Source organism: Podarcis gaigeae (assembly GCF_964106915.1).
Source record: "Podarcis gaigeae genome assembly, chromosome: 13".
Classification (NCBI taxonomy): domain Eukaryota; kingdom Metazoa; phylum Chordata; class Lepidosauria; order Squamata; family Lacertidae; genus Podarcis; species Podarcis gaigeae.
Window position 1 is genome coordinate 2,898,073 of NC_139689.1, and position 26,655 is coordinate 2,924,727.

Consider the following 26,655-nt stretch of genomic DNA (forward strand, 5'->3'; position numbering starts at 1 on the left):
GGGCCTTTGAGGCCGTTTAGGGGTTTCAAGGTCAACGCCAAAACTTTGAATTGTGCTCGGAAACATACTGGGAACCAATGTTGGTCTTTTAGGACCAGTGTTATGTGGTTTCATCAGCCACTCTGCCACCAGTCTAGGATACAAATCTATAAAATAAACAACAACAACAATGGAAATACCAGAGGCAGACCTAAGCTTTCCTAGCATCTGAGAAGTTCCAGGTTGCTGCCCAATCTTAAAGGTAAAGGGACCCATGACCATTAGGTCCAGTGGTGGCCGACTCTGGGGTTGCGGCGCTCATCTCGCTTTACTGGCCAAGGGAGCCGGGGTACAGCTTCTGGGTCGCGTAACCAGCAGGACTAAGCCGCTTCTGGCGAACCAGAGCAGCACACGGAAACGCTGTTTACCTTCCCGCCGGAGCGGTACCCATTTATCTACTTGCACTTGACGTGCTTTTGAACTGCTAGGTTGGCAGGAGCAGGGACCGAGCAATGGGAGCTCACCCCGTCGCGGGGATTCGAACCCCTGACCTTCTGATCGGCAAGCCCTAGTCTCTGTGCTTTAACCCACAGCACCACCCTGCCCTTAAAACCAAGCCAGGTTCAATGGCATACGTTTAGGGACTTTCTGGGGCCTTATACTTCAGCTTGATCTTTGAGATTGTCTGAAGGAACTTCGTAGGTGGTCCCCTGGATTTGCGAGGCATGTTTTAACGACAAGAAACCGAGCCTTTTGTGTCTTTGGCCCGTTCCTGTGGGACTCCCTGCCACTGACACCTTCTGTTCCAGCTTTTAAACATCTGCTTAAAACATTTCTGCACTTCCAGGGATGTGCAGGCAATTGAGACCATTATCTTTCTGCAATGGTTAGTTGATTTTTCAGTACATAGGGTTTTTACAGTACATAGGTATTCTTGCAGACCACTTCAATCCTTTTTTTTTTTGCGATACAGTGGCACATAAATATTTTTATAATTAAAGCCCCCGGCCCTTCTCCCTTGTCCAGGAAAGCGCCACCCAAGGCCTATGCCCTTCCAGGAGGAAGAAAGCAGTGGCCAGAATATTTTGAGCTGGACTAGAAAAGATTCCTGGCTCTGAGTAACCCGAGTGATTCACTCCCAGAGCCGTTGCGGAGCAGAAACAGCACATAGCCTTTCAATCCAGTCGATGAGTCACTACAGGGAGGACTGGGTTCAAGGATAATAATAATAATAATAATAATAATAATAATAATAATAATAAATTTTATTTATATCCCTCCCTCCCCAGCAGAAACCGGGCTCAGGGCGGCTAACAATAATCAACTAATAACTAATAATGCAGCAAAAACCAGATAGTCAGCAGGATGTCTTGCACCCAGGGGGGTGTGATGCCCATGAAAGATGCTCCAGAAACACACACTGCGTAGGTTTAGCCGAGATCCACGTTGGAACGCACCACACGCATATTGTGGGGAATTTGCTCCAGCCCCTCCAAATGAGCACGCCCCCCTGCTTTCATAATGCTCGGCTCTGATTTTAGAATGCTCTCCCACTATCCTTTCTCCCACAATGCCTGTGTTCCCTCCAGCAGAGAGCCAGGGGTGGTCAGTGTGTTGGACTAGGGAGAGACCAGGGTTCGAATCCCCCCCTCAACCACTGGGTGAGCTTGGACTAGCTGCTGCTTTTCTCAGCCTAGTCTAGGCTGATCGCCGAAGAATGGATGCATTTGAATTCTGGTGCTGGAGGAGACTCTGGAGAGTCCCATGGACTGCAAGAAGATCAAACCTCTCCATTCTGAAGGAAATCAGCCCTGAGTGCTCACTGGAAGGACAGATCCTGAAGCTGAGGCTCCAAGACTTTGGCCACCTCATGAGAAGAGAAGACTCCCTGGAAAAGACCCTGATGTTGGGAAAGATGGAGGGCGCAAGGAGAAGGGGACGACGGAGGATGAGATGGTGGGACAGTGTTCTCGAAGGGACCAGCATGAGTTTGCCCAAACTGCGGGAGGCAGTGGAAGACAGGAGTGCCTGGCGTGCTCTGGTCCAGGGGGTCACGAAGAGTCGGACACGACTAAACAACAGTCTACCTCGCAAGGTTGTTGGAATAAGATGAAGAATTGGGTGGATGTGGAGAATCGCGTATGCCACTTTGAGCTCAGTGGAAAAGGTGGAAAAGGCCGACAAAGAAAAGTGAGAGCAACCTTGCTCTGTGATTGATCACAACAAATGGCGCTCCCTTTGGACCTTCAGTTTTAACCCCCCCCCCCAGCTCAATCAAACCCCCTTACCTGCAATCCCCCCGACCCCCAACTTCCCCAGCAGAATCAACCTGGAGAAATGGCGCTCTGGAGGTTCCATTTTAAAATCCCGATTTCCACACCGATTTATCATGCTTGCCATGGAGGGAGAAGGACGCAGATCTATGGAGGGACAGAGCCCCCACCCCAAGAAGGCCGGATGAATGCTCCACACCCCCCCCAAAAAAAAACCTTCCCAAGGTTTTATCACACTTGTCGAAGCTCCTCTATTGCAGGGTGAGAGGGGAGTCTGTTGGGTCAGGCCAAAGGAGGCTTCATCCAGTTCTCCCAGTGGCTGACCAGATGTCCCAGTGGGAAACCTGCAAGTTTCCAGAAACTAGGATTCAAAGGCACTGCTGCCCCTGTGTGTGGAGGTAGAGCATAGCCACGGACAGTGTTCTCCACCACAAAGGCGTAGGACCTTGTTTTGTTTCTCTCTGTATATAAAAAAGGTAAAGGTAAAGGGACCCCTGACCGTTAGGTCCAATCGTGGACAACTCTGGGGTTGCGGTGCTCATCTCGCTTTATTGGCCGAGGGAGCCGGTGTACAGCTTCCGGGTCATGTGGCCCGCATGACTAAGCCACTTCTGGCGAACCAGAGTAGCGCACGGAAACGCCGTTAACCTTCCCGCAGGAGTGGTATCTATTTATCTACTTGCACTTTGAGGTGCTTTCGAACTGCTAGGTTGGCAGGAGCAGGGACCGAGCAACGGGAGCTCACCCCGTCGCGGGGATTCGAACCGCCGACCTTCCGATTGGCAAGCCCAAGAGGCTCAGTGGTTTAAACCACAGCGCCACCCATGTCCTTTTCTCTCTCTCTGTATATTGTTTTTAAAAAGCAGATCTAGGGGAAAAGGTGCAAAACTCTTTGCTCGCCTCGTAAAACTGCACAGAACACCTTTGTGCAACCGCCACGCATTGCAAAGAGGATCGAAAATGCCTTTTTCTCCAAAGAATGCTTTTTCTTTTATTACCCACAATGGCAGCCATCGTATAAAAAAATGCTTGTTTCCGTTATCTCGGCCCCAGTGTAGAAACCTGCCCCCCTCCCCGCCCACCCACCACAGCCCCTTCTTCCCCTGTTCCAACTCCCTCTCCCTTGGGGGCGGGCGGGATAAAAACCAGAACATACATTATTCACTAACACAAGTAACCAACAGGGCGAGATAAAGCAGAGGGAGAAGCTGGGGGTGGGGGGCAGGAGGGTAATTTATGCCGCCGCCATCCCCCCGTGCCCACCTTCCTGGTCCCTCGTTTTTGGACTCTACCCCCCCCCCCAGTCCTCCCTCCGATCCGGAGCGGAACATGTGCAGAGGGCATGTTCGGTGATAAGAAACCTCCCCAATCCCACCCGCTCGCCCTCAATCCCACCCATCTGTCGTGTGTCTCCCCACCCCACCCAAAAAATCCCCGCAACGTCCCCAACAGAACCAACCCGGAGAAAGGGCCCGGAGAGGTCGGTTTTAAATACAAACGAAACAAAAACGAGAGACCAGGAAGAAGAAGAAGAAGAAGAAAAAGAAGAAAGGGGAGGGGGATTTAACTCGGGTTAAAAATGACACCCCCCGCCCCCCAAACGAGTCCGCTTGTTAAACCTCAACGAGTTCCAGTGACCTAAGGACCCCCCCTGCCCGCTTTCCGTACACCCCAAATTGGATGTCTGCTGTCAAGCTGGAAGAGGAGGAGTCGTGTGTCCGGCCGTCCAAGTCGGTCTTTGGGAGGGTGTGTGTGTTGTGTGTGTATGAGTGTGTGTCTGTGTCTTCTGCGTGTGTGAGCTCGTCACGCGGTGAGCTTGCAGTGGCACAACTCCTTGTACATCTGACGGCGCAGTTTCGGCATGTCCTGCTGGGTGAAGGAGAAGGGGAGGCCCAGCGCCAGGAATTTGGAATACTGGAAGAGAAAGGAAAGGAGGATCAGCAGTAGATACCTAAGAGCATCATAAGACCCTGGTGGATCAGGCCCAATGGCCCATCACCCCGTTCTCACAGTGGCCAGCCGTGTGCCTGTTAGGTAAGGTAAAGGTAAAGGACCCCTGGATGGTTAAAGGTAAAGGGACCCCTGACCATTAGGTCCAGTCATGGCCAACTCTGGGGTTGCGGCGCTCATCTCACTTTACTGGCCGAGGGAGCTTCCAGGTCATGTGGCCAACATGACTAAGCCGCTTCTGGCGAACCAGAGCAGCGCACGGAAACGCCGTTTACCTTCCCACCAGAGCGGTCCCTATTTATCTACTTGCGCTTTGACGTGCTTTTGAACTGCTAGGTTGGCAGGAGCAGGGACCGAGCAATGGGAGCTCACCCCGTCGCGGGGATTTGAACTGCTGACCTTCTGATCAGCAAGCCCAAGAGGCTCTGTGGTTTAACCCACAGCGCCACCTGCGTCCCTGAGGTAAAGGTAAAGGGACCCCTGACCATTAGGTTCAGTCATGACCAACTCTGGGGTTGCGGCGCTCATCTCGCTTTCAGGCTGAGAGAGCCAGCATTTGTCCACAGACATCTTTCCGGGTCATGTGGCCAGCAGGACTAAACTGCATGTGGCGCAAGGGGACACCGTGATGGGTGCCAGAGCGCACAGAAACGCCATTTACCTTCCTGCCACAGCAGTACCTATTTATCTACAGTCATACCTCGGGTTGAATATGTTTCAGGTTGAGTGTTTTCAGGTTACGCTCTGCAGCGACCCGGAGGTAACCAAACACATTACTTCTGGGTTTTGCCGCTCGCTCAAAATGCGCGGAAGCGGCAAATCGCGACCCCTGTACGCGCAGACGCGGGTTGCGTTCGCTTTTGGATGCGAACGGGGCTCCGGAACGGATCCCGTTCGCATCTAGAGCTACCACTGTACTTGCACTGGCGTGTTTTCAAAGCCAGCAAGGAGGATTTGAGCAGTGATGTTGTGTTCCTGTCCTTTCCCCCCTGCAATGCTCATTTCTTGTCTCATTGGGGTAAGTTTGCCATTCCTATAAAAGCTGTTCAGTTCTGTATGTAATCGGGAGACCCGACGGATCAGCTCGGAAGAGGGTCTGGCCGGTGGGGCCGCCTTGTCTTAATAAACAACACTTCCACCCCTAATCACAGCGTTGAGGCTTGATTTTTCTTCCGCAGAAAGGGGAAGGTGGTTGCTGTGTTGCTGGGGGCCAATTGCCCGATTGAATAAGACCCCCCCCCAGAGCATGATCTACCCAGCCAAGAGTGAGGACCTCTGCTCAGTGGATCTGGGGCCCCCCCCCTTATCCCCAGCGCCACCCGCGTCCCCCCCATCGTGGCTACTAGCCCTCGATAGCCCTTTCCTCCACGAATTTGTCTAATCCTCTTCTAGAGCCCTCCAAGCTGGTGGCCACCCCGTCTCCTGTGGGCGGGAGTTCCACAGTTTGTATTGCGTGAAGGAGGACTTCCCAGGATCTCCCCTGAACCCTCCACCGCCCGGCTTCATCAAATGTGTCGCGCGAGAGGGAGGAAACCCTTGCTTTCTCCGTGCAGCACGTCATTTTACAAACTTCCACCTTCATGCCTCTTACTTGCCTCTTCTTTGCCCCCCCCCAACCCCCAACCTTTATCGCCACACCCCCTTGATAATTTGGGTTGCCCTTCTCCTGAACTTTTCCCAAATGCAGCCGCACTGTTCTCTCTTAAGGACTTTAAATCGCAATGAATGCACTAAAGAAGAAAAAGCTCTGTGAGCTTCTAGCGTCTAGGTGGATTCTATCCACCTTCCCCGATTATGCACATTGCAGGACAGCCTCCCTAGAGAGGAGGCGCAAAATCCCTCCAGGGCTGGGACTGACTGTTCCTGCTGCCCGGAAACCCACCCCACGCCCAGAAAATGGCTTCTGAGATTCCGCCAGGCCCGGACTGACCACGCAAGCGTTTTGAAGCCTGTTGTTTCGAAGTAAAATCTTGACAGACGGGAGGAAGGGAAGAAGGCAGAACAGCCCACGATACAAGCTGCCGTTGCCGCAAACAGAGCTTGCCTCCTGATCACCCTCTCTTTTATTTGCAGGAAGGGGAAAATCCTGCTTTCTGGATGCAAATTTGTTGATGCTTATTTGCCTGAATTATTTCCATTTAATAATAACAATAACTTATTATTATTATTCTTATTGTTATTATTATTACCCCGCCCATCTGGCTGGGTTTCCCCAGCCACTCAGGGCGGCTCGCAACACAATACAGTGGTACCTCGGGTTAAGAACTTAATTCGTTCCGGAGGTCCGTTCTTAACCTGAAACTGTTCTTAACCTGAAGCACCACTTTAGCTGATGGGACCTCCCGCTGCCGCAGCACAATTTCTGTTCTCATCCTGAAGCAAAGTTCTTAACCCGAGGTACTATTTCTGGGTTAGCAGAGTCTGTAGCCTGAAGCGTATGTAACCTGAGGTACCACTTTATTACAAACACGATAAAACATCAAATATTAAAAACTTCCCTGAACAGGGCTGCCTTCAGATGTCATCTAAAAGTCAGATAGTTGTTTATTTCCCTGACATCTGAAGGGAGGGCGGTTCCACAGGTCGGGCGCCACCACCAAGAAGGCCCTCACTTCTCGCAGGGAGGGAACCGCCAGAAGGCCCTCGGAGTTGGACCTCAGTGTCCGGGAAGAATGATGGGGGTGGAGACGCTCCTTCAGGTATATTGGGCCTTTGAGGCCGTTTAGGGCTTTAAAGCCACCTTTATGACGTTCACCTGAAAAGCAGTGTGTATATGCAGACATGGGCATCTGCTGACACACCCCAAGCCACCCTTGGCTCCTTTGGAGAAAAAGGTGGGATGCAGATTTAATTAAATGCATAGCTTTTTTTGCAGCAGAAACACTTAGAACAGTGGTTCCCAACCTTCGTGGGCATGAGGACTCCCTTTTAATCTCGCAGGCCTTCACATAATGATTTGTCGTAGCTTTATAGACTCTTGCTAAGAGAGAAAACACAGCCATGGTGTGGAAGGTTTTAAGGTAGCTGCATGGCTGCCTTTCGAGACCCAAGTCTCCGGATCATACTTTTGAAAGAAGCGCTTGGTTTTTGAAGAGGACGAGTTACAGTGGTTCCTCAGGTTACATACGCTTCAGGTTACAGACTCTGCTAACCCAGAAATAGTACCTCGGGTTAAGAACTTTGCTTCAGGATGAGAACAGAAATCGTGCTCCGGCGGCGTGGCAGCAGCAGGAGGCCCCATTAGCTAAAGTGGTGCTTCAGGTTAAGAACAGTTTCAGGTTAAGAACAGACCTCTGGGAGAAGAGTCAGTGGAGGAAGACTGGAAGAAATTTGAAGACTATCTACAGAAACATTGTAAAATTAATGAATGCTAGTAGGTTGTTGGAATGAAGTTATGTGGTTTTAGCAGAAATGGTTTAAAGGTTTAGGAAAAAACAGACTGTTAATTGGTGAAAGGAAGGAAAGTGAAGTTACATTATATTAAGATAAATTACAGGACAAAAATTGGAAAAGATGGAAAGGATTTGCTGAAATAGTTAACCGAACTAGAATACAAAAAAGGGAGGTGTGAGGAGGTCAATGAAACAAGCAAATGAAAGATAAGTTATGGGAAGATTCGATGTGTGTTTTTTTTTTAATGGATTTTATTTTTCTGATTTTTCTTTTCACTTTTTCTTTTTTTCCCTTTATTGTGATGTGCTGTTTTGTTTTTGTTTAATATGGTGTTTTTACTTTTTCCTTTTGTAACCTTTAAAACTTTAATAAATATTTTTTTTTTAAAAAAAAAGAACAGACCTCCGGAACGAATTAAGTACTTAACCCGAGGTACCACTGTACTTGACATGTCAAATTGTCCCAGCAAGGAAGGTACTTCCGTGTAGGAATTAATAGGAAAACTGCATGAGTCTGATCATCTCTCACAGACAACAGATGCAACAGAGAAAGCATTATCAACCGGCGTGGGGTGAAAGCAGATCTTATATATAAGATCAGGCGCGATTACTGCATGGTTTGGTAATGCCCTTCCACGCAGGGTCTTTATAAAAGGTAAAATGCCCTTCAGAGGGAAAATACAACGGCAACATATAGCTCGTACGCCTGAATATTTATTTTTAAATCACCTCCTATCCTGAAAGGATATCTCACAAACTCAAAGTAACTGAAGGGCAGAGCTTTTTAAATATATCGCCCTCCCCACACCCTCCACAAATTTGTCTAAAGCCATTTAGGTTGGTGGCCATCGCTGTGGAGGGGAGTTCCACAGTCTAATCCTGCACTGTGTGAAGAAGGATTTTTTTCTTTCTGTCCTGAATCTTCCCGGCATTCAGCTTCCCTGTATTTCCACCCCCTGGGCAGCATGAATGTCTATGGCCAAGGGGACCGGGGCCAGCTGATGGATAAGACGAGGGGAAATGGCACCTTTCCCCCTATGAAAGCCATAAAGTGTCTGTTACCTTTTGGAAAACTCAAGACCCCTCCTGCCCGCCCCCCACCGCCTCACCTGCAAGACGAAAGCGCCGCAGTCGCTGTCGTTGTTCTGCCTGGCGATGTTCTGGAAGGAACGAAAGGGAGATCGGGTCAGGGCGAGGAGTGAGAACAGCAGAACCAAATGACTATCCCTCTCCTGGCAGGGAGGTCTGCTTTGCACTCCCGCTCTGGGTCACTGGCTCCCTCGACCGCTTGGAAATTAAGAGAGACCTGTACAAAACCTGCCCCCCCCCCCTGATTTCCCCTTTTCTTTAAAAATTTTTTATTCATTTTTCTTTTTCATTCATTACACACATCTCATCATAGCTGTCAACTTACAGATTGGAAAATAAGGGACCAGCAGCCTCAAAAATAAGGGATCAGCAGTCAAAATAAGGGATATTCACGGCACAGGTATGTTCGACTTCTGAGCTCCTCCGAGCCAAAGGCAGAAAGCCCAGCCAGCAGCCAAACGAAGCCTCAAGCGGTGGTTCCCACAGCGCAGCAACCCGGCAAAGGGGATGCAGCAAGGAAAACCACCGTCCCCTCTCCGCTGGGAAGCGCTGAGCAAAAGTGAGTCCCCAGGCAAGGCGGCCGATCTGATTGGCACAAGGCATGCAAGCTCCACCCCCCAGTCGTTCTCAGACTCCTTATTGGGTGAGCAACGCAGCCAAGCAACACAGTTGGAGCCTCCCTCCTCCCTGACCGGCAGGGAGGGAGGGAGAGGAGCTGCTTCCTTTGAAACCTGGGAAATTTAAGGGACATCATCAATAAGGGACAGCAGCGGGACACGGCGCTGGGATAAGGGACTTTCCCACCAAATAAGGGACGGTTGACAGCTATGCATCTCATATTCGTAACATTTGCTATGCATTCCTTCCTCCCTCCCGTCCTGGGCTTCCCCCAACTTCCACTTCTGGTTTGATTCTCTTTTCACCCCCTTTGCTGCCTCAACATCCCACTACCTGTGGGGCTTTTTTTTGGGGGGGGGGGTGTCTAACCCTGGCACTCATCCCCACAGCTCAAAAACCCCGGTGACGGTCGTCTTTTAGATGGGTGACTCGCACCGCGTCGCCATTTCCCTTCGCAGACAAACCAGAAATCTTGCCGATTTCTCTTAAGAGCATTCTGCGTCGATGCAAACCCTGGTAACTCCATTCTTTGCGCTAATCAGCCATTTTTGGCCCAGTTATTGCAGGTTGGGAAAGATGGAGGGCACAAGGAGAAGGGGACGACAGAGGACGAGATGGTGGGACAGTGTTCTCAAAGCTACCAGCATGAGTCTGACCAAACTGTGGGAGGCAGTGGAAGACAGGAGTGCCTGGTGTGCTCTGGTCCAGGGGGTCACGAAGAGTCGGACACGACTAAACGACTAAACAACAGCAACATTGTAGGTTGGAGCGTGGGCATAGCCGCATTCTGCTCCCTCCGCTGAGCTCATGGGGCGGAGAGATACTACTCACCATCTGAAAAACCCCCTTCCACCCGTCTCTGAAGTCCGGACGGTTCTTCTTGTCTGCTTCGGCCTGCAGGTATCTGCAGATGTGCTGGGGGGGGGGGGCAAGGAGAACAGGCAGTTTTTGAGTGAGCACGTACAGTGGGAAGCGTGGTCCATTTCTAAGCCCCCTTCTTAAAAGGCAGGATAGCCAGACCACCCCCTCCTCTCAAGCCCATTATGTTTTTGCGCATGCTGGAAGCCTCCCAGAGCGGCTGCAGCAACCCAGTCAGATGGGCAGGGTACAAATAACAGAATTATTATTACTATTAAACCACTTGCAACACTGCTACCCTGGAAGCCAAGGCATCTGTCTGCCAGCTCCATCTGGTATGCAGGATGAGACCCTCCCTGCTCGCAGACTGTCTCGCCAGAGTGGGGCACGCTCTGTTATCGCCCGCTTGGACTACTGCAATGTGCTCTACAGTGGTACCTCAGGTTACATACACTTCAGGTTACAGACTCCGCTAACCCAGAAATAGTACCTCGGGTTAAGAACTTTGCTTCAGGATGAGAACAGAAATCAGGTGGCGGTGGTGCGGCAGCAGCAAGAGTGGTGCTTCAGGTTAAGAACAGTTTCAGGTTAAGATTGGACCTCCGGAACGAATTAAGTACGTAACCAGAAATACCACTGTACGTGGGGCTACCTTTGAAGGTGACCCGGAAACTGCAATTAATCCAGAATGTGGCAGCTAGACTGGGGACTGGGAGACCCCATAACACCGGTCCTGAAAGACCTACATTGGCTCCCAGGACGTTTCCGAGCACAATTCAAAGTGTTGGTGCTTACCTTGAAAGCCCTAAACAGCCACAATGACTCCCAGGCTACGCACCTGGTCCTTCAGGGGCACAGTTACCCCATTCAGGACCAGGGAGTCCTCCACACCCGCCCGCCTCCTGTCCCCCCAAAACAGTACTTCTGTCTTGTCAGGATTCAACCTCAATCTGAAAAGCTAAGAGGCTTGGGGTTTTCCCCACAGGCCTTGAAAGCCGTAGGTGGTATATGAAGGAAATAACTGCAACAGGAACCTAAGAAGGGCCTCTGTAGCATGTGGGTCAGGCCAGGGGCTGCCCCCTTGGGTAAAACATCCTGTTTTCACAGGGGCCAAGCAGAAGGGATGAAGGCCAGATGCAGAACCTGGGTCCTAGGGCGACGCTCTGCCCCAGTGCGATTCCCGGTGACTGTTTTTCATAGGAGTTCACCAATAGTGGGGGTTCTGCGCAGCCATCGTGCTGAGCAGCCAGGGATCTCACCCTTCAATGAACTGCATGGCTGTGGGGGACGGTGGCCCCAGAGATGATGATGATGATGATGATAATAATAATTATTATTATTTATTATTTATACCCCGCCCATCTGGCTGGGCCTCCCCAGCCACTCTGGGCGGCTTCCATAGAAACCAAAAATACAGTAAAATATCACACGTTAAAAACTTCCCTGAAGAGGGCTGCCTTAAGATGTCTTCTGAATGTCAGGTAGTTGTTTATCGCTTTAACATCTGATGGGAGAGCGTTCCACAGGGCGGGCGCCACCACCGAGAAGGCCCTCTGCCTGGTTCCCTGTAGCTTTGCTTCTCGCAATGAGGGAACCGCCAGAAGGCCCTCAGCGCTGGACCTCAGCGTCCAGGCAGAATGATGGGGGTGGAGACGCTCCTTCAGGTCTATTGGGCCTTTGAGGCCGTTTAGGGCTTTCAAGGTCAGCACCAACACTTTGAATTGTGCTCGGAAACGTCCTGGGAGCCAGTGTAGGTCTTGAGAGTCCCAATGTAGGTCAGAGAATCCCTAAAGCATCCTTCATCGCACATCTTGGGTCTTGGACGGAAGCTGTGGCGGCCCAGTTTCAAACTGGTCCAAATGCACAGCACTGTGGGAGGTATCAGAGGAGGAGGAAGGGAAGGGGGTCCTTGCTTAAGGCCCAGCCCCCCAGCCCTTTACCTTGGGGCACCGCCGGTTGAGGGTGCGCTGGGAGTCCAGGTATGTAATTTTCTTCTGCTTCACTTCCACGCAGATCAGAGACCAGTGGACCTCCAGGTGGATTGGAATGAGGAGGAGCTCCTTGTTGAAGATGTCCACCTGTTTGGTGTCCCCCCCAATTTTTTTTATTCATTTAATAATAATAATAATAATAATAATAATAATAATAATAATTTTATATCCCGCCCTCCCCAGCCGAAGCCAGGCTCAGAGCAGCTAACAACAGTAAAACAATACAGCATTCTAAAATCAATTCATTATAAAATCAATTTAAATCCAATTACGCATATAAAAAACAGAGACAGAAAAAACAAACATACGAACAAATTCTTGTCATAGCCTTATTTTTTTAAACATTGTTAAGTTGGCTTCCCCAAGTCCCACCTATCTGATTTTCATTTTACTTCATCTTTAGCAGTTTACATATATCATAACCATCTTTTTTAAAAAAACCATACTTAAAATAACTTCACATTTTATCACTTACAAATAATACTATTATTAAACACCCTATCTTCTACTTCTAAACCTACAGCTTATATCCTCTTCCGAAGCTATTCTAAGGTTTTAATATTTAAGGTGTCCTCCTGTTAAGGGGCAGGCACACGGGGTCAGACTCAGCAGCCCCTTCCCAAAAAGTTCTCCTCTGCCTCCACCGTCCCCCATGGAATCACAGGGCCGCAGAGGACCTCAAAGGCTCATCCAGTCCAACCCTCTGTGTTCCCTCCTCTCGGACGTTCGGCAATACAGGAAGTTGCCTCGTACGACCTCAGCTTTTTGGCGCCTCCTGCTCAGTGCTGCCAGCACGGACCGGCAGCAGGGGCTCTCCGGAGTCCCAGACTCCAGGTCTGTCTCAGTCCTACTCAGACGCACTTTTGGGAGATTGAAGATCCCTTTCTGAGAGCCAGACCACTGGTGCATAGGAACACCAGAAGCTGAATCATAGAATCCTAGAGTTGGAAGAGACCACAAGGGCCATCGAGTCCAACCCCCTGCCAAGCAGGAAACACCATCAGAGCACTCCTGACATATGGCTGTCAAGCCTCTGCTTAAAGACCTCCAAAGAAGGAGACTCCACCACACTCCTGGGCAGCAAATTCCACTGTCAAACAGCTCTTACTGTCAGGAAGTTCTTCCTCATGTTTAGGTGGAATCTTCTTTCTTGTAGTTTGGATCCATTGCTCCGTGTCCGCTTCTCTGGAGCAGCAGAAAACAACCTTTCTCCCTCCTCTATGTGACATCCTTTTATATCTTTGAACATGGCTATCATATCACCCCTTAACCTCCTCTTCTCCAGGCTAAACATGCCCAACTCCCTTAGCCGTTCCTCATAAGGCATCGTTTCCAGGCCTTTGACCATTTTGGTTGCCCTCCTCTGGACACGTTCCAGTTTGTCAGTGTTCTTCTTGAACTGTGGTGCCCAGAACTGGACACAGTACTCCAGGTGAGGTCTGACCAGAGCAGAATACAGTGGCATGATTACTTCCCTTGATCTAGATGCTATACTCCTATGGATGCAGCCCAGAATTGCATTGGCTTTTTTAGCTGCCGCGTCACACTGTTTAGCTGCCTTGAACAGAATCAGACTGTTCGCCCTCCTAGCTGTCACGGATTGGTTGGCCGCAGAGAAATGGTGGAGGGAACTAGCTGGTGGACCCCCAAGCGAAGAAGGCTCAGAGCAGTGTTAGAAACTGAGCTATGAAAGCTAGGAGCTAAATCGCACCTTGAACCCAGGTTATGGGCACAGCGACGGAATGCCTAGGTGCACTTTCTCTTTATAACAAGAATACAAAGCTGGAAACGAATGAATGGCAGCTGAAATATTATGTTTTTCATTGTCACACATGTGGTGGGCATGCAAGAAAATTAAAGAATTCTGGAATGTAATTTATGATGAGCTAAAAAAGTTATTAAAGTATCCTTTATAAAAACAAAACAGCTGTGGGAAAGGTGGAAATTTCAGTCTCGGCAATTGATCCGTGGGGCAAGACCTACCAGGGGTAAGCGGCTGTGTTCATTAGGCCAGCGGCTCAGCCAAATCCATGCAAATTGTGTTCTTGCTAATGAGGAGTCAGCTTCAACTTGAACTGTGGTATTTGCTGCCAGCTCACTCCTGACATTAGCTCAGCAGTGGCTCTGCCAGATTTCAGGCAGGGAGTCCCTCTCAGCCATACCTGAAGATGATGCCAGGGGTTGAACCCAGGACCTTCTGCTTGCAAGGCCGCTCTACCACCAATCTATGGCCCTTCCCCGGCTCCGTGTTTGTCAATTTTGGGTGGCCAACTCCCTTCATCTCCTGCCAGCTTGGCCCACCCAGACGCTTAGAATGTGGATGTATTTTCTATTCTCTTTTTAGTCTATTGCTGATTTAATCTTCTGAACATTTCAATGGTTGCTTTCACTCTTCTTACTGGTGATTTTATTGTTTCATTCTCTTTGGAAACCCCTCTGAGGCCTTCCACCCTCCCTAAATCGAGTGGTATATAATTTATTTGGTGTGTTTTTTTTCTAAAAATAAATAAACCTGACCCCCCCTTTTCGCTCTGTGCTCCTACACTCTGCAAAGGGCACCGGAGCAGAGAATTCTTGGCAGCCACTCACGTTTTTGGTCCAGCGCTTGACTCCCTCATACCCCTTGGTTCGTAGCTTATCGTAGAAAAAACTGTTGAAGAAATGAACCTGGTGGAAGAGAAAACAAGCGGTAATTGGGTCCACGAAAGAGGCAGAATGGTGTGGGGCTGGAGGGGAGGGAAGCGTCAAGGCAGGAAGCAACTCAAAGCAGTGGGAAGAGGGTGGTGTCGCCCCCAAGTTGGACTGACCTGCTAGATCCCAGTCATTGATAGTGCGTATACAAGCCCGTGCCAATCTGGCACTCTCGTGGCCCAGGGGCAGTAGCGCCAAGTAGCAGTTAGAAGGCTAGGACTTGGGAGACCAGGGTTCAAATTCTCACTCAGCCATGAAGCTCACTGGGTCACCTTGGGCCAGTCGCTGCCTCTCACAGCCTAACGTATCCCGCAGGGTTCTTGCGGGAATTAAATGGAGAACCATGTTCAAGTGGTACCTCTGGTTACGTACTTACCGTATTTCTCGCTCCATAAGACGCACTTTTTTCCTCCTAAAATCTAAGGGGAAATGTCTGTGCATCTTATGGAGTGAATGTGGGGTCCCTGGGGCTGGGGGATCCTTTCCGCTGCTCCCCGACCTGCTCTTTGGGGCTGGGGCAAAGCCGGGCTTTCCCCCATCGCCAGCGCCACAAGCTCAGGGAGCAGCGGGAAGGCTGCTCCTTTCGCTGAAGCCTTTCCTTTCGCCTCTCCTTTGGCTGAAGCCAGGAGAGTCATAGAGTCATAGAATCCTAGAAGAGTTGGAAGAGACCCCAAGGGCCATCGAGTCCAACCCCCTGCCAAGCAGGAAACCCCATCAGAGCACTCCTGACATCTGGTTGTCAAGCCTCTGCTTAAAGACCTCCAAAGAAGGAGACTCCACCACACTCCTGGGCAGCAAATTCCACTGTCAAACAGCTCTTACTGTCAGGAAGTTCTTCCTAATGTTTAGGTGGAATCTTCTTTCTTGTAGTTTGGATCCATTGCTCCGTGTCCGCTTCTCTGGAGCAGCAGAAAACAACCTTTCTCCCTCCTCTATGTGACATCCTTTTATACATTTGAACATGGCTATCCTGCTCTCCTGGCTTCAGCGAAAGGAACCCGAAGCCTCCGGAGCGCAGCGGGAACTCCCGCTGCGCTCCAGAGTCTTTGGGTTGCCTTCACTGAAGGCGAAGGCAATGTGGGAGAGGGAGAGCTGCGCAGCACCCCTTCAGCGAAGCAGGAGGAGAAATGGAAGGGGCTCCGTTTATCCTGCCGCTTCACTGAAGGGGTGCTGCACAGAGAGGGGGGGAAAATTATTTTCTTTTTCTCCCCCTCTAAAACAAGGTGCGTACTATGGTCGGTTGCGTCCTATAGAGTGAAAAATACGGTAATTCATTCCAGAGGTCCGTTCTTAACCTGAAGCACCACTTTAGCTAACGGGGCCTCCTGCTGCTGCTGTACCGCCAGTGTGCGATTTCTGTTCTCATCCTGAAGCAAAGTTCTTAACCCGAGGTACTATTTCTGGGTAAGCGGAGTCTGTAACCTGAAGCGTCTGTAACCCGAGGTACCACTGTACATCGCTTTGAGCTCCTTTGAGAAAAAGATGGTGCAGGTAGCGACCGATTTGCTTGGGGGTAACGTTCCGGAACCCCTCTCACTTCTGGGTTCAGTGCGATGTGCGTGCGAGCTGTCGTGCATGTATTGGACACGCCTAAAAAGGTTGCTGCCTGCATATAAATGTACCATATTTTTTGCTCTATAAGACTCCTCACTTTTTCCCTCCTAAAAAGTAAGGGGAAATGTGTGTGTGTGTGTGTGTTATGGAGCGAATGCAGGCTGCGCAGCTATCCCAGAAGCCAGAACAGCAAGAGGGATTGCTGCTTTCACTGCGCAGCGATCTCTCTTGCTGTTCTGGCTTCTGAGATTCAGAATATTTTTTTTCATGTTTTCCTCCTCCAAAAACTAGGTGCGTCTCGTGGTCTGGTGTGTCTTATAGAGCGAAAAATACAGTAGATACTGTAAATAATAATAAAGAGGTTTGCAAAGGCTGCGGCAGGTTGGCGACCGTTCCACGAGCACCAAGTGGTGATAATGGAGAACGACAGCTGCTCGGGTCTATCGGCTCAAACTGTCTGCAACCTTTCCAAATCCAGCACCCTCTTTTTAGGGCAGGATGGCACCTCGTATAATCCCACGGGCCGGCCTTTCTCCCCTCGCCTCTTTTAGTCTCTCCCTGTCATCCTCCTCCTTTCTCATGGCCACAAAGAGGATGAGGTGAGTGCTGCTGCCAGCGTGACTCGCCAGAGAGGTCAGGTCACCCTCACCTGCTGGAAGAACGAAGCTCCCTCTCTCTTGGTCCGTGCCTAACTGCGCACGGGGCTACTTCAGCAAGGAACAAACTTCAAACTTCTCCCATGACGGCTACCAGTTTGGATGGTTTTAATCGGACAAAATCGCACTTTTTGTAATTTGGTTGTAAACTTCCCTGAGATCTAAGGGTGAAGGGGTGTGTGTGTGTGTACAAATTTAATAAATAATAACCAGCCACAATGGCTGTGTCCTGTCGGAGGCAGTAAACGCCCCTGAATAGCAGGTCCAGGGAATCGCAAGCCGGGAAAGAACCACTGTTCCTGCATGTAAGGCTTCCATTTCAGGCATCACAGAATCATAGAAGAGTTGGAAGAGACCCCAAGGGCCATCGAGTCCAACCCCCTGCCAAGCAGGAAACACCATCAGAGCACTCCTGACATATGGTTGTCAAGCCTCTGCTTAAAGACCTCCAAAGAAGGAGACTCCACCACACTCCTTGGCAGCAAATTCCACTGTCAAACAGCTCTTACTGTCAGGAAGTTCTTCCTAATGTTTAGGTGGAATCTTCTTTCTTGTAGTTTGGATCCATTGCTCCGTGTCCGCTTCTCTGGAGCAGCAGAAAACAACCTTTCTCCCTCCTCTATGTGACATCCTTTTATATATTTGAACATGGCTATCATATCACCCCTTAACCTCCTCTTCTCCAGGCTAAACATGCCCAGCTCCCTTAGCCGTTCCTCATAAGGCATCTTTTCCAGGCCTTTGACCATTTGGGTTGCCCTCCTCTGGACACGTTCCAGTTTGTCAGTGTCCTTCTTGAACTGTGGTGCCCAGAACTGGACACAGTACTCCAGGTGAGGTCTGACCAGAGCAGAATACAGTGGCACTATTACTTCCCTTGATCTAGATGCTATACTCCTATTGATGCAGCCCAGAATTGCATTGGCTTTTTTAGCTGCCGCGTCACACTGTTGGCTCATGTCAGGTTTGTGGTCAACCAAGACTCCTAGATCCTTTTCACATGTACTGCTCTCAAGCCAGGTGTCACCCATCTTGTATTTGTGCCTCTCATTTTTTTTTGCCCAAGTGCAATACTTTACATTTCTCCCTGTTAAAATTCATCTTGTTTGTTTTGGCCCAGTTCTCTAATCTGTCAAGGTCATTTTGAAGTGTGATCCTGTCCTCTGGGGTGTTAGCCACCCCTCCCAGTTTGGTATCATCTGCAAATTTGATCAGGATGCCCTTGAGTCCATCATCCAAGTCGTTGATAAAGATGTTGAATAAGACCGGGCCCAAGACAGAACCCTGTGGCACCCCACTAGTCACTCTTCTTCATCGTCTGGTTGGCCACTGTGAGAACAGATTGCTGAACTAGACGGGCCATGGGCCTGATCCGGCAGGGCTCTTCTTATGAACACATGGCGAAGGGCCTGTTCGCTCCCTCCGCACTGGGTCTCCACACTGTCTTTAACGCCCCCCATTAGTGAAATATTACTATTATTATTATTATTATTATTATTATTATTATTATTATTAAGGTTATATGCCTCCCTTCACTCAAAGATCACTGGGAGGTTAATAGCGATGCTCACCTTGTCTGGCACTGTGTCCATGACGAGATCCCCATACATGTTCATTACCTGCCCAGAAAAAAAAGAAGCAAATAGGTTAGGGGTCCAAAAGACAAGATTTCTTTGTGGTGGGAATGTAATCTGGTTAAGGAATATTGGCAAAAGATTATAAAGGTAATTTCTGGACTATTTCAAATGAACATAGAAGTTAATAGGGACTTGTTCTTTTCGGGAATACTGGGAGATAACAAAGTAAAGAGTAATAAGCAAGAGTTGTACAAGATTATGATTCTAGCTGGAATGGCAGTTATTGCTCTGGGATGGAAAGAAAAGACTAAATGGAATATGGAAAAATGGAATGATTATGTTTTTGAATATGTACAATCGGAAATATTCGCACAGATAGTGGTAGAGGATAGGTGGGAAAATAAATGCCAAAGAATCACAAATAAATGGGCATTTTGCAGGAACTGGATAGAAAGAGGGGAAGCCAACCCTAACATACAAGCTCGAATGAACAGACTGTGTACATGGATAAAGATATGAAGAAGGAAGGCCTGACAGGGGGTGGGGAGGGCTGGAGTGGGGAGGGAGGGGAAAGGGGAAAAAAAAAGTAAACCAGACAAGATTTCTTTAATCTCCTACATCTCCTCCTCAAAGGAATCGGCAGGACCCCTTGCTAGGCTCCACCCTCCAGATTTATTATGCCAGCTAGCACTCATACGTCCATTCATAGCGATACAGTGGTGCCCCGCAAGACAAACGCCTCGCAAGATGGAAAACCCGCTAGACGAAAGGGTTTTCCGCTTTGGAGACGCTTCGCAAAACAAATTTCCCTATGGGCTTGCTTCGCAAGACGAAAAGGTCTTGCGAGTTCCTGCGGTTTCCCCCCCCTTTCCCCCCCTTTTCCTAAGCCGCTAAGCCGCTTATCAGCTGATCTGCTGATAAGCCGCTTAACAGCTGATCGCTAAAAGCCACTAAACCGCTAATAGCACTAATCCGCTAAGCTGTCAATGGGCTTGCTTCGCAAGACGAAAAAAACGCTATACGAAGAGCCTCACGGAACGGATTAATTTCGTCTTGCGAGGCACCACTGTATAAAAAAATCTGGAAATTGATTATTGAATTCTCGATACAGGTTTTGTTTCAGCGTTGATTGCTTTTAACCTGTAGAATGTATCAGGCCTGGTTTTGGTGTTTTTGCATTTTGTGACTCTCCTGCCTCCTCTCCTACGCTGCGTTCCTTATTTCTCCTGATCTGACCTCAAGAGAGGAGCAGGGAACAAGACCAGCCAGGATGTTTTGCTATTTCTGCTCTTGAGTGAGCGTCGGGGGGGATAATCCAGCATCTCTCCTTGAAGATATTTGACAGGGAAGTAAGATAAGGGACTGGACTGTCAGCAGCCCCTACTGAAGGCCTGGTTGCCAAGGTGATGGGGGTTAAAGTGCGACAGTCGAGACCAAACGTTTTAGGGCACACCATATAAGCTGATTGAGGGACACGGGTGGCGCTGTGGGTTAAACCACAGAGCCTAGGGCTTGCTGATCAGAAGGTTGGCGGTTCGAATCCCCGCAATGACGGGGTGAGCTCCCGTTGCTCAGTCCCTGCTCCTGCCAACCTGGCAGTTCGAAAGCACCTCAAAGTGCAAGTAGATAAATAGGTACTGCTCTGGCGGGAAGGTAAACGGCATTTCCGTGCGCTGCTCTGGTTCGCCAGAAGCGGCTTAGTCCTGCTGGCCACATGACCCGGAAGCTGGACGCCGGCTCCCTCGGCCAGTAAAGCGAGATGAGCGCCACAACCCCAGAGTCGGCCACGACTGGACCTAATGGTCAGGGGTCCCTTTACCTTTATATAAGCCGATACCAGTGTGGAGTCAGATATTTCACACCCCATGATCAGTGAACTTCCTTGATGGAGGATGTTTTATGACTCTTTGTGTGCTGTGTAGAAGTACCTCATATAAGCTTTCTTACAAATTTGTTCGTAGAAGTCCTTTCTAATTAGGGGTTCACTGAACAAGTGGTTGGGAGAGGGCTGCCGTACTGCCTGCATCAGAGTTCCTACAGATCAGGGCATGGGTAGGCAAACTAAGGCCCGCGGCCTGGATCCGGCCCAATCGCCTTCTAAATCTGGTCCGGGAATCAGCCTGTTTCTACATGAGCAGAATGTGTCCTTTTATTTAAAAATGCATCTCTGGGTTATTTGTGGGGCATAGGAATTAGTTCATTTCCCCCCCCCCCAAAAAAAAATATAGTCCGGCCCCCCACAAGGTCTGAGGGACGGTGGACCAGCCCCCTGCTGGGAAGGTTTGCTGGCCCCCTGGATCAGGGTTTCTAGCAGCCACTTCAGAACAGAAAAGCGCAGCCTACCTGGTCGTTGAGCCAGTTGGGCCCGTAGAGGGTCTGCAGGTCGTCCATGGTGACCACATGGCGCTTATAAGTGACCCGGAAGGTCCGAACCATGGCATTGCCCGGCAAGCGCTGGTAGGACTGGATCAGTTGGTTAACCATGCCTTTCCTGTAGGGTCCAGAGAGAGAGCCCCAGAGGAGGGATCACCGTGAGAACAAAAATGCCACGGGGAAATGCTCTGAGAATTTGGGTATACCGTGGAACCTTGGTTCTCAAACGCCTTGATACTCAAACGCCTTGGTTCCCAAACACTGAAAACCCAGAAGGAAGTGTTCCGGTTTGCAAACATTTTTCGGAAGCTGAACATCCAGTGCGGTAGTTGGCTATTGTTTCCGGGGTGTCTGCACCAATTAGAAGCTGCGCCTTGGTTTTCGAACATTTCGGAAATCAAACGGACTTTTTTTTGGTTACCATATTTTTTGCCCCATAAGACACACTTTTTCCCCTCCAAAAATGAAGGGGAAATCTGGGTGCGTCCTATGGGGCGAATGCAGGCTTTCGCTGAAGCTTGGAGAGCGAGAGGGGTGGGTGCGCACCGACCCCTCTCGCTCTCCAGGCTTCAGGAAGACATCCGCAGCCTGGGCAGCCCTGCAGGAGGTCCGGCAGGGCTGTCTAGGCTGCGGATAGCAGCCTGCTTCCTGGAGCGTCGGGCGCCCTGAAAGCAGAGCGTCCGGCGCTTCGGGAGCGCATCCGCAGCCCGGGCAGCCCTGCAGGAGGTCCGGCAGGGCTGTCTAGGCTGCGGATAGCAGCCTGCTTCCCGGAGTGTCGGGCGCCCTGAAGCAGAGCGCCCCGCGCGCCGGACGGACATCCGCAGTGTGGGGAGTCCTGCAGGGGTTCCCCGCAGGGTTCCCCACGCTGCGGATAGCAGCCTGCCGCCTGAGGCAGACATCGGCCAGCCCCACAAGCTCAGGGAGGTACAGCGCCCTTCCTCGACCTGGTTTGGTTTCCCCGACCTGCTTTTGGGGGAGAAATAAAGGAAAAAAATTTTTCCTTTATTTCCCCCCCAAAAAACTAGGTGCGTCCTATGGGACGAAAAATACGGTAATTTGTTCTTGTGACACTGTGGAACCCAGTTCGGCTACTGATTGATCGATTGATTGTGAGACTGCGGAAATGGATAAAAGCCCCCCAAACAATTACTATTATCAGCGAAGGTAAGAAAAAAAAAAAAGTTTTAATTTTTATCATCCACAATACTGCCTTATTCATTTTATAGTACAGTGGTACCTCGGGTTAAATACTTAACTCGTTCCGGAGGTCCATTCTTAACCTGAAACTGTTCTTAACCTGAAGCACCACTTTAGCTAATGGGGCCTCCTGTTGCTGCCGCGCCACCAGAGCCCGATTTCTGTTCTCATCCTGAAGCAAAGTTCTTAACCCGAGGTACTATTTCTGGGTTAGCGGAGTCTGTAACCTGAAGCGTATGTTACCCAAGTTCTCAAACGCCAAAAGTTCTCAAACGCCAAAAACCCAGAAGGAAATTTTAATTTAACCCAGACGGAAGTTTTAATTTTTATCATCTACAATACTGCCTTATTCATTTTATAGTACAGTGTATGGATTATTGCTTTTGTTTTATGGATCAATGGTCTTGTTAGATAGTAAAATTCATGCTAAACTGCTGTTTTAGGGGCTGTTTTTAAAAGCCTGGAACGGATTGATCCATTTTGCATTTCATTTTGCAATGACAATAAAGATATTATTATTATAATTATTCTTCTATGGGAAAGCGCGCCAAAAACCCAGAAGGAAGTGTTCCAGTTTTCGAACATTTTTCGGAAGCTGAACATCCAATACGGTAGTTGGCTATTGTTTCCGGGGTGCCTGCACCAATTAGAAGCTGCGCCTTGGTTTTTGAACATTTCGGAAGTCAAACGGACTTCCAGAACAAATTAAGTTTGGCGCTTTTGTTTTTGCTATTTCTTTTGCGTTTTTGAGACTTTTTCGGTTAATTTGTTTTTGCGACTGTGTGAAACCCAGTTCAGCTACTGATTGATTGATTGATTGATTGATAGATTGATTGATTGTGTGACTGCGGAAATGGATAAAAGCCCCCCAAACAATTACTATTATCAGCGAAGGTAAGAAAAAAAATTAGTTTTAATTTTTATCATCCACAATACTGCCTTATTCATTTTATAGTACAGTGGTACCTCGGGTTAAATACTTAACTCGTTCCGGAGGTCCATTCTTAACCTGAAACTGTTCTTAACCTGAAGCACCACTTTAGCTGATGGGGCCTCCTGCTGCCGCCGTAGCACGATTTCTGTTCTCATTCTGAAACAAAGTTCTTAACCTGAGGTACTATTTCTGAGTTAGCGGAGCCTGTAACCTGAAATGTATGTAACCCGAGGTACCACTGTACAGTGCATCGATTATTGCTTTCACTTTATGGATCAATGGTCTTGTTAGATAGTAAAATTCATGCTAAACTGCTGTTTTAGGGGCTGTTTTTAAAAGCCTGGAACGGATTGGTCCGTTTTGCATTACTTTCTATGAGAAAGTGCGCCTTGGTTTTGGAACGCTTTGGTTTTGGAACGGTCTTCCAGAACGGATCAAGTTTGAGAACCAAGGTACCACTGCACGCAATATTCATGTGCGTTCCCTAACCCTTGTAAGATGCAGTCATGTTGTAAACAAAGCAGAGTCTTAACCGAAGCCAAACCAGGAAGTCGGGTCTGTAAAATTACTAAGCCCTGGGCATCAGGTGCCCACCTTAGCCCCAGGCCTGAAAGAAACAACCCAGGCCTCCTGATCGAGCCCCTCACACTCAGCTTTAAAGCCACGTGGAGCCTCGATTTCTGGAGACTGGGTGCCCTCACCCAGCTCTCTCTGCTACTCCCCTGCCTGGTGTGATGGCCTGGGAATCTGATTCAGAAGCTGAACCTGAGGAGTCCCAGCCTGCACAGGAGTCCCCGCCTCCAGGGCCGGCTGAGCTGGGGCAGGGGCTTGAGTCTGAAGGGCCTGCACCTGTGCCGGATCCTCAGGAGCAGACACCAGATGAATCCACTCTGGCTCCGGAGGTGATTTGAGGATCCACTGCCTGCAGGTGCTCCTCTCCCAGCCCTGTCAGGGGAAGGCGAGTCTCCCCCTGGGTCCAGTAACCCTCCAGCCTCTCCTGAGCTGCAGAGGCTCAGGGCAGAGAGGCGGAGGGAACTGGTTTCTCCCAGGAGGAGTGCTCACCTCCAGGCCAGGAGAGGCGGGTCACCGGTGGGCCGGGACCGCCCCTGACCTCAGAGGGGATAAAGGCCAGTCAGCCCAGTCCCAGGTTGTGGGAGCAACGACGTTGGAAACCTGTTTCTGCCAGCACCCAGACCTGTTTTCCCGGAGTTCCCGGCCATGCCCGGCTTCTTGCTTTTTTATTATTTATTTTTTAAAAATAATATTTATTCCACTTTTAAAAATTACAAAAGAAAACACTAGATTAAGCAAGAAAAAACAAGACAATACATCACCAGGAATACAGACAAGCAAAAAATAATTTTTTAAAAAAAAACCCAGAAAAATACAAACAATTAAGAAAAAAAAGAAAAAAGGAAAGGAAACAAACAAATCAAAGCTTCCCATAACTTATTTTCCATTTGCTTGTTTCCTTGACCTCCTCACACCTCCCTTTTTTGTATTCTAGTTCAATTAGATATTTCAGCAAATCCTTTCCGTCTTTGTTTTTATCCTAATTATTTATCTTGCTTTGGGCTCCGCTTCCCCCTTGGTGGACAGTCTCCAGACCCTCGGCCCAGGACCGGACTTTGACCACGCCTCACGGTACCCCCCCCCCCCGGGACCAGCACACCTGGAGACAGAGTGGAAGGGGAAGGAGTCGAATTCCCCCGAGCGGGAAGAGAGGCCCTACCTCTGGGGCGTAGAGAACTCCTGCTGGAAGATGTCCTCTAGCTTCTCCACGACTTCGTCCACGCTGATGGGGATGAGACTGCCGTATGTCTGCAGGAACTCGTCGAGGATGTCTGGCAGAAAGGACAGGAGGAGAAACCTGAAGCCACGGGAGTCTGGCAGGCTTAAGGGAGCCAAGCCACTGAGTTTATTGTGGGGAGGGATGGATGGGCACTGCTTGGGCGCCCCTGAGAACAGCCTGGAGGTGCAGAAGCCAATTTTCAATATTAAAAGGAAGTAGGCTCTCTGTCACCTTGCCAACAAAGGTCCGTATAGTAAAAAGCTCTGGTTTTCCCAGTAGTGATGTATGGAAGTGAGAGCTGGACCCTATAGAAGGCTGATGGCCCAAGAATTGATGTTTTGAATTCTGGTGCTGGAGGAGACTCTGGAGAGTCCCATGGACTGCAAGAAGATCCAACCTCTCCATTCTGAAGGAAATCAGCCCTGAGTGCACACTGGAAGGACAGATCCTGAAGCTGAGGCTCCAAGACTTTGGCCGCCTCATGAGAAGAGAAGACTCCCTGGAAAAGACCCTGATGTTGGGAAAGATGGAGGGCGCAAGGAGAAGGGGACGAAGGAGGACGAGATGGTGGGACAGTGTTCTCAAAGCTACCAGCATGAGTTTGGCCAAACTGCGGGAGGCAGTGGAAGACAGGAGGGCCTGGCGTGCTCTGGTCCAGGGGGTCACGAAGTCGGACACGACTAAACAACAACAACAACCACAACAAGGCTCTCTGTGGATGGGAGACAGGGCTGTGTGTGTGTGTGTGTGTGTGTGTGTGTGAATGTCCCGCTATGAGGTCATGTCCAGCAGAATTAAAACGGAACCTCTTGAATTCCAAATCCCGACACCATATTCTATTATTGTAGATTTGTGATTCAATTACTTTCTGTGTGCTTTGATTTTAAATTATCATTGCTTATTTTTCTTATCAATAAATTTCTTTTTTTCGTAAACCACTCTGAGGGCTGTTCCTGGCGGGCTGTTTTCCTTTTTTACCATCCAGCAGTCTGTAAATTTTATGGCGCAGATAAAAGAAATTAATTTGTGTTTTACGTAAGAGCCCTGCTGAATCAGGCCAATGGTCCTTCAGCCCGGCATCCTGTTCTCACAGCGGCCACTCAGATGCCCCAGTGGGAAACCTGTAAGCAGGATACGACCCCAAGAGCAAGTCTCCCCTCTTGCGTTTTCCGGCAACAGGCCTTCGGAAGCATCACTTCCTCCAGCTGTGGAGGCAGAGACACAGCCATCCTGGCTAGCAGCCATTGATAGCTCTCTCCTCCTCCATGGATTTGTCTAGACCTCTTAGAAATCCATCCACATTGCTGGCCATCCCTCCTTCCTGGGGGAGAGGATTCCACCGTTCGACTGTGTTGCATGAAGGACTTCATTTTAGCTGTCCCGTTTTACACGCCATCAAATTAGAGTGGACGTTGTAGTCCGCACAGGGAACAAAACTACAGATTCAGCCCTGGTCCAATGCACAGATCCAATGCACAGATCCTCATGAAACTTCAGGACTATATTATTATTTAACCCGAGGAGAGCAGAACCACCAATAAACAATGGAAGACAGCTGTGGGCATGAGAGGTGACCCAGGAATTGGTTGTTTAGCGGGGGATCCCTTGAAAATAATTTTGAGCCCCTTGGAGCCGTGTTTTTGCATTATGCTGAAGCTAAACACAGGGATGCGGGTGGCGCTGTGGTTTAAACCACAGAGCCTAGGATTTGCCGATCAGAAGGTCGGCGGT

General features: G+C 49.5%; 1 protein-coding gene across 2 annotated transcripts in view; it reads right to left on the bottom strand.

Annotated features, from left to right (window-relative positions):
• SENP3 (SUMO specific peptidase 3) overlaps positions 1-26,655 on the bottom strand; it is a 150,996-nt gene that overhangs the window by 111,545 nt on the left and 12,796 nt on the right. Inside the window, exons 4-11 of one of the 2 annotated variants that reach the window (XM_083706726.1) lie at positions 24,865-24,976; positions 20,972-21,119; positions 18,623-18,670; positions 14,740-14,817; positions 12,100-12,237; positions 10,133-10,216; positions 8,704-8,754; positions 3,218-4,166 (exon numbers count right to left, since the gene is read on the bottom strand). In XM_083706726.1, the coding sequence (XP_083562852.1) occupies positions 4,056-4,166; positions 8,704-8,754; positions 10,133-10,216; positions 12,100-12,237; positions 14,740-14,817; positions 18,623-18,670; positions 20,972-21,119; positions 24,865-24,976 (770 nt within the window). In that variant the 3' untranslated portion in view covers positions 3,218-4,055. Of the gene's footprint in view, positions 1-3,217; positions 4,167-8,703; positions 8,755-10,056; positions 10,217-12,099; positions 12,238-14,739; positions 14,818-18,622; positions 18,671-20,971; positions 21,120-24,864; positions 24,977-26,655 lie in introns of those variants that run through there. The other variant, XM_083706727.1, reaches the window with a different exon arrangement.